Here is an 18564-nt window from a genome sequence, read left to right as displayed (position 1 = left end):
TGCAATTATGATGACGCAATGTAGTAGACCGTGCCTCGTGCTTCTTGCGCATGCGTTTTATGCTCAGCGATATGCTTCATTTTGGACTCAGGGCTCACCTTTACAGACCTACGCTGTGCTTATTCTCTGTTCTACGACCTCTCTCTACGTCTGTCCCCGAAATGTCTAAGCCCCAGGTATTTTTTGACATCACTTTCGATGGCAAGTCTGCTGGACGAATTGTTATGGAGGTAAGCCTAGTAAGAATCTACTCGAACTCATCTTATTATAAATTTTTCATTGATGTAGCTCAGAGCTGATGTTGTACCAAAGACAGCAGGTAATCTATCTAATATGTCTATTTAGTCATAGAAACCTGTATGTCTATAATTATATCAATTTACTTCCTTGCAGAGAACTTCCGTGCCTTGTGTACTGGCGAGAAGGGATTCGGCTTCAAAGGATCGAGCTTCCACAGGATTATTACAGGGTTCATGTGCCAAGGTGGTGACTTCACTCGAGGCAATGGCACTGGAGGAAAGTCCATCTATGGAGAGAAGTATGTGTTAATGTGTGGAGGCTTGCATACTTGTGGGTTCAAAGTTGATTCAGTAGTAATGTGCATACTGATAACAGATTTGGACTTGAATTGATACGTGTACAGTAACTATCTCTGATATTGTATTGTGTTTCATTTTTAATTGTGCTCCCAACTGCACAGGTTTGCTGATGAGAACTTTACGCTGAAGCACAATGGCCCCGGAGATTTGTCTATGGCTAATGCTGGTCCCAACACAAATGGCTCCCAATTCTTCATTTGTGTGGCCAAGACCACATGGTACAGTTACTAGTCCTCTGCGCTGTGTGTGTGTGTGGTTACTTGTTTCCCTTTTGTTATTATAATCATTATAGGTTCCCTCTTGAAACGCAAAACATTATTTTCACTTGTTATGATTGTAAAAGTGACATTATTAAGATAACGTTTGTTCATGATGTTTACTCCCACAGGCTTGATGGCAAGCACGTTGTGTTTGGTAAGGTCATTAGCGGCTATGACGAGGTAGTGAAAAAAATGGAGGCTCTTGGTAGCGATAGTGGAAAAACAAGCAAGAAAGTGACCATTGCAGACTGTGGACAACTCTAAAAGATGAACAGTTGGATAAACTTTGAGACTTAGTTTTTAATTGAACACTTGAATATGTAGTAGCTGGGCGGAGCCCGGCACCCGTTCCCAACGGGTGGCCGGGTGACACGCTTATATAGGATTTGTACTGCTGCACTGAGGAGTGCAGCCCAATCAGATTGCAGTATTGCAAGTGGTTGGTTAACACCCACTTAGCTAGGTGGGTGTGCAGCTGGGCGGAGCTGCCTTGAGCAAAATGGAGAAAGTTACACAAGTTGTCACAGAAGCTGCTAACGAGCTTGGAAGTAGTCACTTCTTTTCTGAGAGACAGAGATGTCTTTGCTGTATTGCCTACTGGATTTGGAAAGAGCCTTTGCTATGCTTGTTTGCCTGCAGCATTTGACAAAATATTGGAGAAGGAGAAAGGTCATTCTATTGTAGTAGTAGTAGTAGTAGTAGTTACTCCAGTCCTCTGCTGGCCATCATTCATGATCAGGTATGTAAGGCTAGATAGAACATACATATAATTATACGTACATGTGCATATGAGCTGTTTACACATAACTAGATCATTCTAAGCTGGATGCTTTTATTCTATTATTATATAGGTAGCCATCTATTGTTCTAAAGGCATCTCTAGCACATATGTCTCGGGCGAGATGTCTGATGCAGCTACAATGGATGCGATCTTCCACGGAAAGTATCAGCTAGTATTCTTTACACCTGAAATGATCATCAGCAAGAAGCATTGGAGAAGACTTCTGGGGGGAGATGTGTATGCTAATAGACTCAAGGCTTTGATAATCGATGAAGCTCATTGTGTGAAGAAATGGTATGTATTTGACTCATCGTTTATTATTAACATATACCAATAATATTATTGCAGGGGTGAGACTTTCAGGCAAATGCTGTTGAGAATTAGAGAAGTGCGCAGCCTCATTCCAACATCAGTTCATGTGATGGCGCTAACAGCAACAGCTACCCGAAGTGACATTTCATTCATTTCTCGTATTGTTGGCCTAAGAAACCCATTTGTCATTACGAGAGTCCCAGTAATCCCAAATTTGATTTATGCTGTTGGATTGTTCAAAAGTATACCAGAGACATTCCAAAACTTGGCCCAGAAATTGGTAATCGAGAGAAACAAGTTTCCCACAACAATCATATATGGACGTTCTTTTGGTGTGTGGTGACATGTACCTCTTCTTTAAGGATTACCTTGGAGCTGCATTCACAAATCCTGATGATGCACCTGATCTTCCTGAATTTCGCCTCGTGGACATGTTTACAAGTGTCACTGATCCAGCCCATAAATCTGAAATCATTCGTTTATTTAAGGGTGATGGCAATCTTCGCATTGTTGTAGCTACTATGGAATTTGGTATGGGTGTTGATTGTCCCAACATTCGGTAAATCATTCATGTTGGCCTGTCAGACGATATCAGTAGCTATGTACAAGAGACTGGTAGAGCAGGTCGAGATGGTAAACCATCACGTGTAACCCTTTTGAAGGCAAGAATTTACCATCAAGTTGATAATGAGATTAAAGAATATGCTTCAAATTTCAACACTACAGATTGTAGAAGGGATAGTCTTTTCCGAAATATTGACAATTACAAACATGTTGATCTCGGTTTCAATTGCTTGTGCTGTGATATTTGTTCTAAGTCATGTTTATGTGGACAGTGTGACCTAAGACTTAGTTACTTCTTTCAGCTAATTACAAATTTTATTTTCATTATTACCTGTGCTTCAAGAAAGCTGCTATATCTACCGAAACATTTCCTGCACATTTTGGGCAATCTGTTTTTATCACTGCCATTTACAATACTGTTAATGTCGACATCAGCACACATCTGTTCTTCCTCATTCTCCAGTAGCATTGTCCACAGGTCCAACACTTCCTTTCCAGCTGGACCATCAAGAGCTCTTCTGTTACCAGGCCTTGATAGCTCATCCCCACATCCAAAACATTGTAGCACTTGGGCCATTCTTGCTCAGTACTTTATTTATTTAGTAGCAAAGTCATGTTGTTCAGTGCCAGCCAGTGTGGTGCAGTGCGGTGCATATTGCGTTTAACACCCACTTAAAATGATTATATTCATGATGCTCCAAGCAGTATTACATAACACACAAGTACAAATCCTATATAAGCATGTCCCCCGACCTCCCGTCAGGGACGGTCGGGCTCCGCCCAACTAAATATGTAGGTGATTGTGTGCATGCACAAAATGATGTCTAGTATTGTGACGTTGCGTAGCTATGACTTCAATTATCACTACCTTATATGGGCAAAGGTGGTTTCCCTGACAAATCAAAATTGACTTTAAATTGACAACTGAAATCATGAAACTCTTCTCTTGAAGCAACTGTAAAGACTAGTAGAGCAAGACTTGTCTATGGAGGGTAGTAAGATTGTGTATGGTCGATATAACGACCTTCTGAAAGGGCTAGATATAGGTTCTGTATGTGAATACTTCCTACACCAGAGTCTACTAACATCTCAAGAAGTTCAGACTGTACTCTATGAAGTGGATGATCAAAGCAATAAGAGACGGCTAGCTAAGACTCTAGCTGATAAAGGAACGACAAGGTTTTCTGAGATAAGTTCTATGATTCGACAATGTCGATCCACTGCTCGTAAAGAGTCGGGGTCAACCAATCAGGGTGAGGTTTCACTTATATCAAGGTAAGAAATTGTGTAGTTTTTGTTTTTATATTGTATTTATATTCGATAATCAGATCTGCCCCAAATAATCGTCTGGAGTCTCCCAAGGTAGCCCTATATTTAGATCATGCTGATAACATAATAATCATGTTGTTTGTGCAATAATAATTATGTATAATTATGTGCTGAGTCAAGCTACATGTAGCTGTGTCAGCATGTTGTGCCATATAAACACCACGTGCTGTCAATGCACACACAACACATGTATAGAAACGTTCACAAATGGATCCTTTCTCAGTGCTTTTCTTCACTTTCATCTCTCAACTCAAGTCCTACTGGCTGACTCACGGAGGACCAACATGGCTAGACGATGATGTTTTCGATGACACCATAACTGACTACTTTCCACCTGATGTAGTGCGAGTGATTTCTCAAAAGATCGTGCCCATTAAATTGTCTGTAATATTAGAAGCCTATCAGCAACTAATCAGTAAAACGTCTGATACAGAAGACAATTCGACTGTTAGCTTGAGGAGCACTCTTGAAAAATCAGAAGAGAGGTGCAAGCAACTGGTTGTAGTGACCCAACAGTGGGCTCTCGAGTGTGGAGACAAAGACAAGGTAAGTATATATACTGCTGTTTTAACCAGTCCTTTAGACTTCTTAATTACCCTATACAGGCGATTTCTATCTATGAGGCTGAGACTAAGCAGTTAAAGGATGTTATTGTTCAGCTTGAAAAGAGAATTGGCAAGTACAAACGATACTGGCAGGACAACCGCTCTCTTGAAGAAATGAGAACTGAAGTTGAACAGCGAAAAATTCTCCATGACAAAGTAAGAACTAAAGAATTACAGAAGTTACGAATGAGTTTTTGTTTGCAGGTACGAGAAGACAAAGAGAGGTTTGAAAAACAGACACAACATCACAGTCAGGAGAACAAACGACTTATTTCAACAATAGAGACACTCAAAGATCACCTTGCTGAAGCTGAAGACAGATTGGGGAATATGAAACTGCAAGCTACCGTGAAAGAGGTGAATCACATACATCCTGTGTGCTTTATCATGCTGATTAAGTCATAATTAAGTCATTATTATTTATTTTTAGCCTGCTGTGCGGGAAATGACGCTACTGAGATCAGAGCTACGGGAGAGCCAGATGGAAAATCAACGATTGTTTGATGAGAGGAAGCAAATGGAAGACGAGGTAATGGCTCTAAAAATGACACTTGAGGAGTATGAACGTGTTCCAGTTCAACCACCCGCAGCCCCAAAGCCCAAACCACGAACTCAGGTGAGCACTTAAATCTATATTAGTGCATGCCAAGTACACGACATAATTACAAGCTTGTATGTTGAAATTGACATGACATGTCTCATATTTGTACAGGCTATGGTAACCGGGTTTCGCCCAAGACAGTACAAACAAGTGGACAGGGATGTTCATGTTTTTACCCGAGACCCGGTAGTTGACAACACCTCAATCGACTATGACAGTGATTCAAGCTCTGAAGACTCCCTTCCGAGGTAATCACCTGCGTTTTCACTCGCAAAATGCTCGTATTAATACAGTAACAGTATAGTGGAAGATTTTTATATAAATTAAAGCTTTATTGTTTCCTTAATATTGTAACTAAAACATTGCAGCTCCAACATGAGCTCTCAACCCTCTAAGAGTATGGATGTGGACCCCACTCCATTTAGAAGAAGTGACTTTGAATCTGATGAGATCTCTGTTGGTCTGCCAGCTGGTGACTACACCCTCGGTACTCGCTACCCCAGCCACACCACCATCAAGGTGGCTCCTTTGGACCACCCCCCGACAAGATGTGCTGAAGGTATGTTGATTAAAAAACTGTACTCCGGATCCCGAATAGCTACTGTAGAGAATTTAATTACAGTTTTGCAAAAATGGTTTTGTTGATGCAATGTTTATTGGCTTTGTAAAGAATGTCATTGTCCGTAGAGCTGCAGCTGCATATTGTTTATTGTGTTAAGAGAATTCTTTACCGAACAAACACACACACACACACACACGCACACACACACACACACACAGTTGTGAGCAGAGAGAAGGTTTGCCCGAGCTGTAATCGTGCTTTCATGGCTCTAAGCGACAGAGAGTTTCAATCCCACTTCGCTCACTGCTTCAAGTAACAAGGAAAGTAAAGAAACACAAACATACTATTATCCATGAAGGATCAAATTTTTGTATGCAGCTGTAATTACTGCTTTTATTCTCATAATGATTATCATTGTGCTAACGTGTGACCTATAGTATACTAATAATTATTATGACTCATGATTACTCATCACATGCCAATGAGCTCTGCCCACCTTTAGCAGCTACGCCCACTGTCGATGGGATATATATATGGAGCAAGCTATACGTACATGTAGCTTAATTATTATAAATTATCTAGCCGCCTAAGTACAGTGCAAAAACAAGATGCCTAATACTGGAATGCTTGACCACAGGGTCTTTCAACCCTCCACCAGACGCGCTACTAGTGCTGTACACTGGTTCGGTGCATGGCCCAGTCAAGGTGGCTACAAAACAGTGAGATCTCTCAGAGTTACAAACTTCTCCAGACATCTCATCAAAGAAATGCAGGTATTGTTTTAATATTTACAGTGTAAACGTAGCTAGCTCTATAGTTACTTGCTTTATTCGTTGCAGCCTCAGTTAACTCTCCAGCGGCAGTTGCGATCCAGACCAGGCACAGCCACCTCCCTGGGCAATTCCGTCTCACCCTTCAATACGATTGTGAAGCCGACCTGTGGTTATTTCTTCTCCAGGGAGACAGACAATCGCAAGAGAAACATTGGGATTCCTCCCTCCAATGTTGTGGCATGGCGGTCCTCTCATAGGACCCAGTCTGCCCCTGCTAGAAGAACCTAAAAACTGTTGCAACCGATTTTAGCTAGTACAATGTTTTGTGTCCTTTCACCCACTATATTATTTTTTTTTGTTCTGGACGTTTCTCCACAAGTTTTTTATTCCTTAGCTGCAACAGTTTGTTGATAGCTCCTTTGTTTACCAGCAGTGTGCGCATGTGCAATGCATGTAGGCTACACCCACTCTATACTATTATGACCTTCCACCTTCTAAATAATTATCAACAATGGATGTTGAAGATGAGAGACTACTGGACTTTAGAATGGAAGCAAAGAGGAGCCTTGAAGAGGTGTCTTTTGCAGTCAAGCATGGTGCACTGAGCTCTAGCCTGCCTTCAGACAGTCAGTGTGCTTACTTTAACCTAACAGTTTCTGAGGGGACTCAATACACTGTCAGGCTCTGTATGAAGGGATTTGAGGTAAATGTTCTCTAATAAAGTCAAGGGTAAAGATTATTATAATGAATAATTTCATCATGCAGGTTGTGGGACGAGACCATGACAAAAGAGACCTAGAAAATGCCACAGAAAGAAACACTGAACCTGTCTTTGAGACTGTGTATGCACTACTCAATCATCTGAGCCCAAGCTATCAGCTCAATTTTCACCATGCTGTATCCGACAAACTTGCAAAAGTTAAAGCTGCTTCTTTTGATTAGCAGTATAATATAATACATGAGACATAATAATTGAACATAAACACATGTGAGTGAGATGTTGTGATTGACTGACTGTTTACCTGTTTACATGATAATTATGACTGTTTCAAGTTAAGTGAAAGTTGCACTGATAATGATTATGATAATGATACTATTATATCAGTCTAGTCATCTAGACCTAGGCCAAATACAGAGTCTGAGTCAAACCATGATATGTCATCTGTTTTCTTTTTTCCACCACCGTTCTTCCTGGGTCTTGAGCTCCCATTGCGTGAAGCCAGTGGGGGCCTGTACTTGGTGTTGGAGAGGGAGTACTTGGCAGTCGTAGAAGAGGCCTTACGCACTGCAATAGCCTGGAGGAAACGAATGGGGAAATAAATTGATGGTTTTGTTAACAATAGCTACTACGTATATACAATGTATAATTACAGTGCTGAGTGTGGGAGGATAGTTAATTTTCATAGGACAATCTATAATTATACACTAAACAAATCATGTAGTGATAAAGATTGCATGGAATGTATGTATCATGTATACAGACACATACCTTTGTTGTCTTTGGTTTCTTGAAAACGGCTTCTTCCTCGTCGAGTGGAGTGTCAGGATAGAGCTCTTTGAACTTTGCCATTTCCTCAGACTCGAGTTCGTCACGACTACGCATCCTCTTGGCTCTACACGTAACAATAAAAATTAACAATGTTATTATCTGAGCAATAGTAAGCCATCACCTCCAACACAATGGGATGATGGACTCAATACCGTATTACTAGAATGTTTTGCGAGCATCAAACACAATTATGCAAACTTTGATCACTAAAATTGCAAAACCTAAATTAGTACTGGTAATTACACACGATCCTTGATAGTTTTAGATCATGCACAAAGAGAGTAAATTTTTCTTGGCTCATTTTCACCAGCAAAATTCTAGTTATACGGCAGGACAAATAACTCATGGGTAATGTACCAGTACATACTGCACATCACTTCTAGTAAGCGTATACCACACCACTTTGAACATACTTGTTTCCACTGAGAGTGATGGAATGCAATGGACGAGTGTTTTTGGATGCTGGGGTAGAATGCAATGGAAAAGTGTTCTTGGATGCTGGGGTGGAGGGGACTCTGTGGTTGTACATCCTGTGAGGTGTAGAGCGTGTCATGTCCTTGGCCAGTCTAGAGGGACCTTTGGGAGTAGCTGATGTCAGTTTTTTGATGACAGTGCTACGAGGCTTAGGGGTGCTTGAAACAATAGCCTCGTCTAGACATGTGTGTGGGTGTAGAGAACAATGTGCGAGTGCATTCTATTATGCACATTATCCTATGCACAGGGGACCCAGAGCGGTGTCATCAAATTTCATATCATTTTAAGAAATAAAAGTATTTGCCTATTTGACCAATGTCGAAAAGTGACAAATTATGGCCCCAAAGAAATTTTTGACATCATTTGTCTTCTAAGCTTATTATAAAAATTGTACCATCAGAACTCTAGTTACAGAGCCGACTCTAACACTCAAAATACAGGGACCCAGCTTCACAAAAACATGCGTTCAGTAGTTCTAAGAAAGGTCTATCACACGTTGTGTTTAAACCTGAGAGTCTGACCTGTGTCAGGGCTTGTAGAGTGGACAGGAGTGATAAAGTGAGAGGGTGGTTTACTGGGTCGTCGAGGAGTAGCAGACACCTTGGCCTGTACATGAATATATTATTGATTTGACAGCCTAGATCGGTCAGCTAGCACATGTGTTTGTGTACCTTATTCTGCAAACATTCAACAGCTTCCAGTAGCTCTTTCATCTCCTCATTTTTTGCAGATAGATCGCTCTGAAGCAAATCAATCTTATCTTTGTACGAGGCCACTTCCATCTCATTAGCTCTCTGTAAAAAACAGAATATTAATGTTAGACAAACCAAATACAAGTTAATTTTACAAGTTAATTTTACTGTTACTTTATCTGTTTCAGTGCTGTTCAGTTGGTTTCTCAAGCTCTCTATCTCTTGATCCTTATTGCCCAATATATTTTGGTTCTCAGCTCGGTACTTCTCTAGAACACTGCACAAGTCGTTCACCTGTGTAGGTAATACAATGGACCTTTAAATGTACATGTGAGGTACATGTACGTAGTCTATATGTACATGTACAATGTATGTACAACAGTACAGTACATAAGGTTGAGGTACTTAGTTACCGTATATCTTCTAATTTATCGGACACTTCTAATTACCCCGGACACTCTTTTGGGAAATTTTCGTTGTTCTAATACAATGGACACTCCAGTGCTTTAATATTACATTTGTTCTAAATATCCGGACAATACTTTGAAAAGTTGAGTTACATTCACCATTCACAGACGGCAAGTAAGACAAGACTTAGAGTGCTGCAGTTAGATAGCTTTGAGTAGCTAGTTTTAGATAGCTAGTGCAACTATTCAGTCTCACACTGTTCTATTAAACTTAGCTAGCTCGCATGCAGCTGCTTGCTTGTTCTAATTATTCCGGACACTTCGCATGCTGTATAAAAATCTGTTCCAATTATACCCGGACAATTTCCAAAATAATTATTTTTTGCTGTCCGATAAATTAGAAGATATACGGTACCTGTTCATTGAAGGAGCTCTTTGTTTGTTCGTGCTCTTCCCTGGCATTCTCGGCCTCTGTTTTGTACTTGTCCACCAGGGCAGTCAGGTCTCCCCTCGTGGACTCACACTTAATCTCCAGCTCACTTATCTACAGGGGATATTTTGATAAATAACGTCGATAATTATAGTACCCTTGTCTCGCCTGTGTTTCCAGGGTCTTTTTAACGTTCACACACTCAGCCTGGGATGTTACCGCCTCTTTCTTGTACTTGTCAATCAAGCCAGACAACTCTCCATTCTTAGAACCCAAGTCAGATTGTAACACCTCCAACTGTTAGCATGATTACATGTACATTAGCAATAGGTATATATTACTATAACTGTACATTGATCAGGACATACCTCTGTCTGCAAGCTTTGCATTTGGCTATGCTGTGATTCAACAGTTTTGTTGAGCTCTGTATTTTCCACTTTTAGTTGCTCCATTACAGCACACTGCTTGGTTAGCTCATCCTGCAACACAAGTACACACTGGTGGAGTGATAAAAAATACTACTGGCCTTACTTTGTCAGTGGAGAGCATTTCCGTGTGTCCCTTTAGAGTTGAGATTTCATCATAGGCAGCTTGCTTCTCGTTTGCCAACTCAGCAATAGCTCTCTTATTCTATAAACTCAATCAATAAGCATCAACGAAAACAGACAAACTTAACTGTCTGTACACTCTGCGCATAGTTTGCTTCAATTTGCGATAGTTGAGCTCTCGATTTTTTCAGCTCTTGTTCCAATGTGTCCATCTGGTCAGTCAAATAACCTTTGTCCTTCGTCATCTCAGACACACATGCTTGTAGCTGTGACTCTGCAAACTCCCACTCGGACAAACTTTCCTTATGCTCGTTCTTTTGCTTCTCTAGTGAGGCCTGTACGTAGATAGTATTAAGAAAAGTAGATTGATGAAATTACGGGTACTCAAGCTAGGCTACTCAACCTCCATAGTTTTGATTGTTTTCTCTTGTTCCTGTACTTCATTTTCCAGTTTTAGTGCCAGTTTCTCTGATTCCAGTAGCATCTTGGAAAGTTGGTCCTCAAGTGTTGATTTATCAGTCTTCAATTGTTCCACTAGTTCCTTCTCACTAGAAAGAGATTCCATCAGAGAAGAGTTAGCTCCCTGGAAAATAGCAAGCGAGTACACAAGGTCATCCAAACAATTAGCGATTAGACCACGTGTATACACTAACCTTAGCTAGAGTTAGATCTTGCTGTGTGCTCGTCAGCTGTCCATTGACTTCCTCTAACTCACTGCTAAGCTGGCACTGTGTCTGCTCCAGTGCTAGCTCAAGCTTTGACTTCAGTCCTTCAAGTTCATCACATTTGAGTTGACATTGAGACAGATCTAATTGTACCGCTGACAACTGCTCTGCATGTGAAGCCTGTAGGGTACCACAGAGTACATTATAATAATGGGGTATGTTTTTAATACTTACTGTTGTTTGCTCCAGCGTTTCCTGTAGATCACTAATGAGTATACCCCTCTGATTAAGTTGAGTGTGTGCCCCAGATAATTGCTGTTGAATGGAGGTCATCTCAACTCTCAGGCTATTCAGTTCACTCTCTTTAGAACAAAGGCTTTGTTGTAGAGTGGCTGTAGGGACATTGTACTCATAGTAATCAAGCTAACAAATTGCTTGTACCTTTATCTTGTTGGAGACTGTCAAGAGCTGCTGTTTTTTCTTCAATTTCTCTGGCTAGTTTCTGACTCAGCTCTGCCTTCTCCCAGTTCATCTCTTTGAGTTGGCAAACCTGTACAAACTAACAACTTAAAACATTTCCACGATAACGGACTATAACTGACTTTTTCTGAAGCCCTGCCAAAGTCTTGTTCCAGATTGTGGCATTGAACACTTAGTTGTGAACTAATTTTCTTCTCTTCAGTCACTGTGTATAGTATCAGTACATACTGTGCATAAATGCATGAATCTAGACATACATAGTTGAACTTGTGAGTCCATCCATTCCCTCTGCCCACACTCTAACTGTTGGAATCTCAGCAGCAGTCCCTACATGTACATGTATATACACAATCAACTACTCTAGCAGATCATACAGTAATACTTACCTGAAATTTATCCATTTTCTCCTGATGCAGTAGAGTCAGTGTGCTTCTGTCCTGTTCTCCTTGGCAAATAGCACTGTCCAGTCGTACAGCATGATTGTTAAGGGCTCTACACATATCTCTTGTTGAGCTGATCCTATAACACATTAATAAAATACTACGTATACACAAACATTATAAACGTTACTTCATGTGGATTTCTTTCTGGTTTGACACCTCATCTCTCAGTCGTGAACTAAGTGATTCCTTCTTCAACTGTAGTTCACTTACCGATTTTCTCTGACCTTCAATTGTCACACTAGCCTCCTTTAGCTTGTTATCCTACACAGAAAAAAACAACAAAAATGTTACGGAAACTAAAGGTTTACTACCTTCTCTCTTATTTCAGACTCGGTTGCATTCTTCCATTTTCTGATTTTTTCTGCTTCAAGTTGTAGCCTTGTATGTAGAGCAGAGAGTCTATCACTGGACTGCTGCTCCATCTCAATGGAAACTTCTACAAAACATATAACAAGTTAATGAATGAATGGACGTATGGTATAACCGTAATAATTTAGAGTCTGTTATTTAGCTCTAGATATACATTCTTCTGCCTCGTACTTTGTGAGGTATTTGTGTAAGATTGTTGTTGTTGTCGCTGTGGCGTGGAGGAGAGGAAGAAATTGGAGCCCTGCGATGTCATCGGTGGCTTGAAGAATGGAGCACTAGTCGACATTGTTTGCATCTGCAGCGACATTTCGACAAAATCTCTTGCAGTTTTCCACAAGTAGGATGCAATACACTCCTCCAATTATCTCAGTGCAACAGGTGCAGCATGCAAGCTCGCAATATCTTAGACTTAGAGAATTTCCTTGTGAAGGTCGATTTCTGCAAGAACTTCATTCCAGGTCAAAAAGGACATCCATAGGAACACACCCCCTGGAGGCATCGTGCGGCTATATATCGAGGTACAAGGAACAATGTAGTACATGTAGCCTCGATTTCGATCCTTTCTATTTGCGGCCTGGAATCGAGGGTAGACGCTTAGAAGGAGGGGGCGGGGCTGCTCTTGTTCCTGTGCAAAGCTTTTAGCAGAACAGCCCTACTTCCTGCTGTACTTTCTGTCAATTAGCTGCGCCTAAAGTAGAGCACTCACTCCACAACTTAATCTCTCTCTCAACTAATCTGTACAAAAGCTGCTAGCGATGGCCAACACCCTGGAACAGCTCAAGAAGTTCACCACAGTCGTTGCTGATACTGGAGACTTAAATTGTATGAATTGCATGCTGGAAATATATAGCTAGCTAGCTATGATTTAGTTGATTTGAGGAGAGAAAAAAGAATTTGGTACATGTATTTTCACTTTAGCTTTAGCGGGTGTAAATCTTTAAATCAGCTTTTGTCCCTTCCCTCCAGCGATTGCCCAGTACAAGCCTACAGATGGTACCACCAACCCCTCTCTGATTTATGCTGCTGCTCAGCTCCCTGCCTACCAAAAACTTGTGGATGAAGCCATTGCATTCGGAAAAGCAGCCTCTGTGTAAGAATTTCATATGTACTATATGTAGTTACTTCCTGGGTACATAGTCTGTAAGGGCTCAGCACATTCCAACTAGACCACTACTATAGTTTCCAACATGCTTGTTCTGCAGTATTGAAAAGGACCAAGTCACTGCTGCCATAGACAAAATGTATGTCAGCTTTGGTGTGGAAATTTTGAAGCTCATCCCAGGCCGAGTGTCCACAGAGGTCGATGCTAGGTGAGTATAGCTATAAATACTTGTGTGTAACTTTACCTTCTCCAAAACCTCTGCAGGTTGTCTTTTGACAAACAAGGCTCCATTGAAAAAGCACGCCGGTTCATTGAGCTATACGAGCAGGCAGGGATCAGCAAGGAGAGAATTCTCGTTAAGCTCAGCTCTACGTGGGAGGGGATTCAGGCCGCAAAGTGAGGGACTGCTGTTGTAAAAATTGCCACTAAACTAAACTAGCCAAAGCTAATATTTAAGATGTATTGCAATTGCACTCCTCTACTCAGAGAACTGGAGGAGAAATATGGCATCCATTGCAATCTCACACTACTCTTCTCGTTTGCTCAAGTAAGTGTGTCCCCCTTTTTTTTTGGTTTCGGGCGACTTTTAGTAGCTTAAATTTTTACTGTCTGCAATCTCTAACCCTAACCCCCCACCCCTTGTAGGCAGTGGCTTGTGCTGAAGCTGGAGTGACTCTCATTTCTCCGTTTGTGGGGAGAATCTTCGACTGGTATGTTAAGAACACAGACAAGAAGACGTATGCTCCAGAGGAGGACCCTGGTGTAGTCTCTGTGGGAAAGATCTACAACTACTACAAGAAGTTTGGCTACAAGACCGTCGTCATGGGAGCATCTTTCAGAAACACAGGGCAGATCTTGGCCCTCGCCGGCTGCGACAATCTAACCATCTCGTGAGTAAACTGTTGTTTACGTTTTTTAGAACGCTCTCTTATGTTTCTGTAATTAATGTTTGATTGAATATTTCCCTCTCCCTCCCCGCAGGCCCAAGTTGCTTGATGTGCTCTCAAACTCGACTGAAGCTGTTACTCAGAAACTCTCTGTTGAAGAAGGTAAAAGTGTGCATGTGTCAACTATAAACAACCTGAGAATTTTGGCTTCTAAAAGACCCATAATTATAATTATTGTGTAATTCTTTAGTTGTATCAGAAACTTAACCCCCCCCCCCTCACACACACAGCCCAGACTATGGACCTTGAGAAGATTTCATTGGACGAAGCCGCGTTCCGCTACTTGCACAACGAGGACCAGATGGCCGTGGAGAAGCTGTCCGAGGGGATCAGGAAGTTTGCTGTCGACACAGTCAAGCTGGAGGCCCTCATCTTGGAGAAGCTCAGGAAGTAGCTATAATTATAGCCGATTCAAGTAGACAGAAAACCATGTGTAGATTATTATAGTGTACAATGTCATTATAAGACTTCGGAATTTTTATTGAATTATCATCGTTCTTGTCAATTAGAAAATGTTGTAAGGCTTTATAAAACTGATTGTGGAGGGGGAACATCTTTCAACAGCCATTAACTTGAGTACCGTTCATCCAATGTCAAAAATATTCTAATTTTCTGAAAGCTTATAGAAAGAGACCTTTCAAATGATATGTTTCAATCCAAAACTTCTTAGGAGCCTAAATTTGACATTTTTTGGCCTCGGACCATGGGCTATAATCCATGGTATCGCCAAATTGGCAAATACTTTTATCTCTCAAATACGAAGCTTGATGACACCATTTGAAAGGTCTTTTTCTGAGCTTTCAGAAAATCATAAAATTTTTGACATTGGATCCACATTTTATCATGTACATGCGTTCTGGTACAACCCAGAATTCAAGTTATAGCAGCTGAAAGAGTCCCAGAACCATTGATTAAATTGTTGAGGGGGAACATCTTTCAACAGCCATTAACTTGAGTACCGTTCATCCAATGTCAAAAATATTCTAATTTTCTGAAAGCTTAGAAAAAGACCTTTCAAATGATGTGTTTCAATCCAAAACTTCTTCGGAGCCTAAATTTGACATTTTTCGGCCTCGGACCATGGGCTATATCCATGGTATCGCCAAATTGGCAAATATTTTTATCTCTCAAATACAAAGTTTGATGACACCATTTGAAAGGTCTTTTTCTGAGCTTTCAGATAATCATAAAATTTTTGACATTGGATCCACAGAATTCAAGTTATAGCAGCTGAAAGAGTCCCCGAACCATTGATTAAATTGTTGAGGGGGAACATCTTTCAACAGCCATTAACTTGAGTACCGTTCACCAATGTCAAAAATATTCTAATTTTCTAAAAGCTTAGAAAAAGACCTTTCAAATGATGTGTTTCAATCCAAAACTTCTTCGGAGCCTAAATTTGACATTTTTCGGCCTCGGACCATGGGCTATAATCCATGGTATTGCCAAATTGGCAAATATTTTTATCTCTCAAATACGAAGTTTGATGACACCATTTGAAAGGTCTTTTTCTGAGTTTTCAGATAATCATAAAATTTTTGACATTGGATCCACAGAATTCAAGTTATAGCAGCTGAAAGAGTCCCCGAACCATTGATTAAATTGTTGAGGGGAAACATCTTTCAACGCCATTAACTTGAGTACTGTTCATCCAATGTCAAAAATATTCTAATTTTCTGAAAGCTTAGAAAAAGACCTTTCAAATGATGTGTTTCAATCCAAAACTTCTTCGGAGCCTAAATTTGACATTTTTCGGCCTCGGATCATGGGCTATAATCCATGGTATCGCCAAATTGGCAAATATTTTTATCTCTCAAATACGAAGTTTGATGACACCATTTGAAAGGTCTTTTTCTGAGCTTTCAGATAATCATAAAATTTTTGACATTGGATCCACAGAATTCAAGTTATAGCAGCTGAAAGAGTCCCCGAACCATTGATTAAATTGTGGAGGGGGAACATCTTTCAACAGCCGTTAACTTGAGTACCGTTCATCCAATGTCAAAAATATTCTAATTTTCTGAAAGCTTAGAAAGAGACCTTTCAAATGATATGTTTCAATCCAAAACTTCTTTGGAGCCTAAATTTGACATTTTTCAGCCTCAGAAAATACTTTTATCTCTCAAATACGAAGTTTGATGACACCATTTGAAAGGTCTTTTTCTGAGCTTTCAGAAAATCATAAAATTTTTGACATTGGATCCACAAAATTCAAGTTATAGCAGCTGAAAGAGTCCCCGAACCATTGATAAGAATGGTCACTACGATTGGATACTTATAATGACATCGACAATATTTTGGGGGAAAAACAAGCACTAAAAATTGTTCACATCTGAGTGACTTAAAATTATAAGCCAGATTAAAAGCCTAATAATAATAATAATTGTAGAAGTACGTCCTAAAGACGTCTGACAAGCAGCACTACCTAATTATAACTATTACTACAAATTTGTTCACTTCACACAATCACTTCACTACAAGTCAATGATAAGAATGTCATTTTGTACTGATTGTCAGAGATTGTCGTCATCACTATCATTCCTCTCATCAAGCTCCGCCGCAGTTTTCTGTGTGTGTGTGTGTGTGTGTGTGTGTGGTGGGCGTATATGCACGTAATTGATACCCTTCGTGGTAGATTTTACATTAACCAATAATACAGCTAATAAGATAATTATACAAATTTATACACTTCAACAAGAACTACTGAATGCTGTAAACTGGACAAAGTCTGTTATAAGTATTCAAAAAATGAAAAAAGCTGTGTGTGTATGTGCATTATACCTACGAGGGAAACAGTACTAGCTACATGTACACATTATAATTATAAGCACCGAGCATCATACTATAAGAGACTACATGTAAATAATAGTGAGTGACCATTAGTTTCTAACCCGCCCCCTTACATTAACAATGCCTGATTTCTCCTGAGCTTCGTTGAGAGCTTCGGCTGCGAGTAGTTTCTCCCTCTGTATCTCGTTCTTGACACTCTGTGGCACATCAGGTACTAGGAAGGCCAGGATTCCAGCAATCACGAAGATCATATGCTGCACACAGGAAAAACACACACAAAGTAATAATAGCTGTACGGTTGCTGCTTCAAAAATGGTGGATTTTAAACAAGAGCATCAATAACCTGTACAGATAATTAATTTTATAGTTTTAACAAAAGCTACACTGGATGGATATTTTAAAACCGGACAAAGCCTAGAGGCTAAAACATTAATTGTAGATCAATGTAGAGTACAAAGGTCAGTAGAGGGGGGGTTACCTCGAATACGATGACAAAGGCGAGACGAGCAGTTTGCAGCTGCCAATACTTGAGACTCTGAGCATCATCTTGACCAGCAGCATTGGCAAAACCACGGAACCTGAAGAGAGTTAGCATTATTAATAATGGGAGAAAATGGGGGAAAAATTACTAACAGTTTAAAAGAGAGCTATAAGTACACAAACCAATCCTTCTCATGACTGTAGAGAACACAAAGGATTCTAAAAAGAATGGGCATATAATTCTAAATATAAACCAGTGAAAAGTTGTGTAATAATCGAAAACACACACATAGCATTGTCAATCCTATGTATAACCTTACTGGTTGTAACTAGTGTAGAATGGAGTAGAAATGGCTACATTGTACATACTTGCAGGTTTGGTTTCGGTAGCACTCTCCTTGACTGTCAGACCGTGGAGAGATAGTATTACAACTTTCAGCATCTGCACACTGGCCAGTATAGTTAAACACCGAGGTCATGTAGATCTCACGGAATATGGGGTCTTCTTTGAGGAAACCATAGGCACTGTATAATAACGGAGGGGGGGGGAGGGGCAGTTAGAGTGCATGTTTGTGCAAGTGATTGGCATATTAAGATTTGCTATGCACATGCCGTATAGTAGTCAGAGCCATGCAGATAACCTTTGAACTTTCTAGTAAACGCTAGCTTGGACAGTAGAGACCACACACACACACACACACACACACGCAAAATATACGTACGATTAAGGATTAGATTTAATGGGTATACTATACTAACTGTACATCAACTCACGTAGTGTTGGAGCCAGGCCTCACTGTAG

The 18564-nt window shown here is 40.3% G+C and overlaps 6 protein-coding genes across 8 annotated transcripts in view; 4 read left to right on the top strand and 2 right to left on the bottom strand.

The window, feature by feature from the left end:
• Positions 1-52: 52 nt before the first annotated feature.
• LOC135343502 (peptidyl-prolyl cis-trans isomerase-like) lies at positions 53-3398 on the top strand. 2 transcript variants are annotated; one of them, XR_010397184.1, is made up of 6 exons: positions 53-230; positions 289-319; positions 394-538; positions 701-817; positions 988-1183; positions 3313-3398. XR_010397184.1 is itself a non-coding variant. In XM_064540462.1 (6 exons), exons 1-5 carry the CDS (start codon positions 60-62, stop codon positions 1121-1123), a joined length of 600 nt encoding a protein of 199 aa, XP_064396532.1. In that variant the 5' UTR covers positions 53-59; the 3' UTR covers positions 1124-1168; positions 3306-3398. The 2 variants fall into 2 exon arrangements, 1 of the variants encoding a protein (XP_064396532.1); XM_064540462.1 differs by having other exon boundaries at positions 988-1168; positions 3306-3398.
• Positions 3399-3402: 4 nt separating this feature from the next.
• Positions 3403-6077, top strand: LOC135343499 (uncharacterized). Its single transcript, XM_064540459.1, has 9 exons — positions 3403-3791; positions 3845-3878; positions 4041-4391; positions 4451-4606; positions 4655-4807; positions 4881-5066; positions 5163-5299; positions 5420-5610; positions 5832-6077. Exons 1-9 carry the CDS (start codon positions 3502-3504, stop codon positions 5927-5929), a joined length of 1596 nt encoding a protein of 531 aa, XP_064396529.1. The 5' UTR covers positions 3403-3501; the 3' UTR covers positions 5930-6077.
• Positions 6078-6202: 125 nt separating this feature from the next.
• LOC135343505 (uncharacterized) lies at positions 6203-6808 on the top strand. The gene is made up of 2 exons (XM_064540464.1): positions 6203-6386; positions 6453-6808. The coding sequence occupies exons 1-2, from the start codon at positions 6222-6224 to the stop codon at positions 6672-6674; spliced, it is 387 nt and encodes a 128-aa protein (XP_064396534.1). The 5' UTR covers positions 6203-6221; the 3' UTR covers positions 6675-6808.
• Positions 6809-7328: 520 nt separating this feature from the next.
• On the bottom strand, positions 7329-12907 carry LOC135343498 (synaptonemal complex protein 1-like). Its single transcript, XM_064540458.1, has 21 exons — positions 12615-12907; positions 12386-12510; positions 12202-12335; positions 12018-12150; positions 11889-11958; positions 11754-11836; positions 11593-11701; positions 11386-11543; positions 11140-11331; positions 10890-11069; positions 10615-10821; positions 10470-10568; positions 10307-10417; positions 10107-10235; positions 9924-10052; positions 9276-9395; positions 9081-9203; positions 8931-9015; positions 8349-8586; positions 7876-7999; positions 7329-7681 (listed from the first exon to the last, which is right to left on the bottom strand). Exons 1-21 carry the CDS (start codon positions 12748-12750, stop codon positions 7493-7495), a joined length of 2874 nt encoding a protein of 957 aa, XP_064396528.1. The 5' UTR covers positions 12751-12907; the 3' UTR covers positions 7329-7492.
• A 175-nt stretch (positions 12908-13082) lies between these two features.
• Positions 13083-14986, top strand: LOC135343496 (transaldolase-like). Its single transcript, XM_064540454.1, has 8 exons — positions 13083-13265; positions 13410-13533; positions 13646-13753; positions 13810-13941; positions 14032-14092; positions 14191-14435; positions 14527-14594; positions 14723-14986. The coding sequence occupies exons 1-8, from the start codon at positions 13199-13201 to the stop codon at positions 14884-14886; spliced, it is 969 nt and encodes a 322-aa protein (XP_064396524.1). The 5' UTR covers positions 13083-13198; the 3' UTR covers positions 14887-14986.
• Positions 14987-16767: 1781 nt separating this feature from the next.
• Positions 16768-18564, bottom strand: part of LOC135343494 (anoctamin-7-like) — a 10622-nt gene continuing 8825 nt past the window's right edge. For both annotated transcript variants that reach the window (XM_064540452.1, XM_064540453.1), the window contains exons 19-23: positions 18537-18564; positions 18132-18287; positions 17761-17860; positions 17396-17536; positions 16768-17059 (exon numbers count right to left, since the gene is read on the bottom strand). The exon at positions 18537-18564 is cut by the window's right edge and continues 221 nt beyond it. In XM_064540452.1, coding sequence (XP_064396522.1) covers positions 17006-17059; positions 17396-17536; positions 17761-17860; positions 18132-18287; positions 18537-18564 — 479 coding nt within the window. In that variant the 3' untranslated portion in view covers positions 16768-17005. The remainder of the gene's footprint in view (positions 17060-17395; positions 17537-17760; positions 17861-18131; positions 18288-18536) is intronic.

The sequence above is a fragment of the Halichondria panicea genome, chromosome 11 (genome assembly GCF_963675165.1).
Source record: "Halichondria panicea chromosome 11, odHalPani1.1, whole genome shotgun sequence".
NCBI classification, from domain to species: domain Eukaryota; kingdom Metazoa; phylum Porifera; class Demospongiae; order Suberitida; family Halichondriidae; genus Halichondria; species Halichondria panicea.
This window is presented reverse-complemented; position numbering and strand designations above follow the sequence as displayed.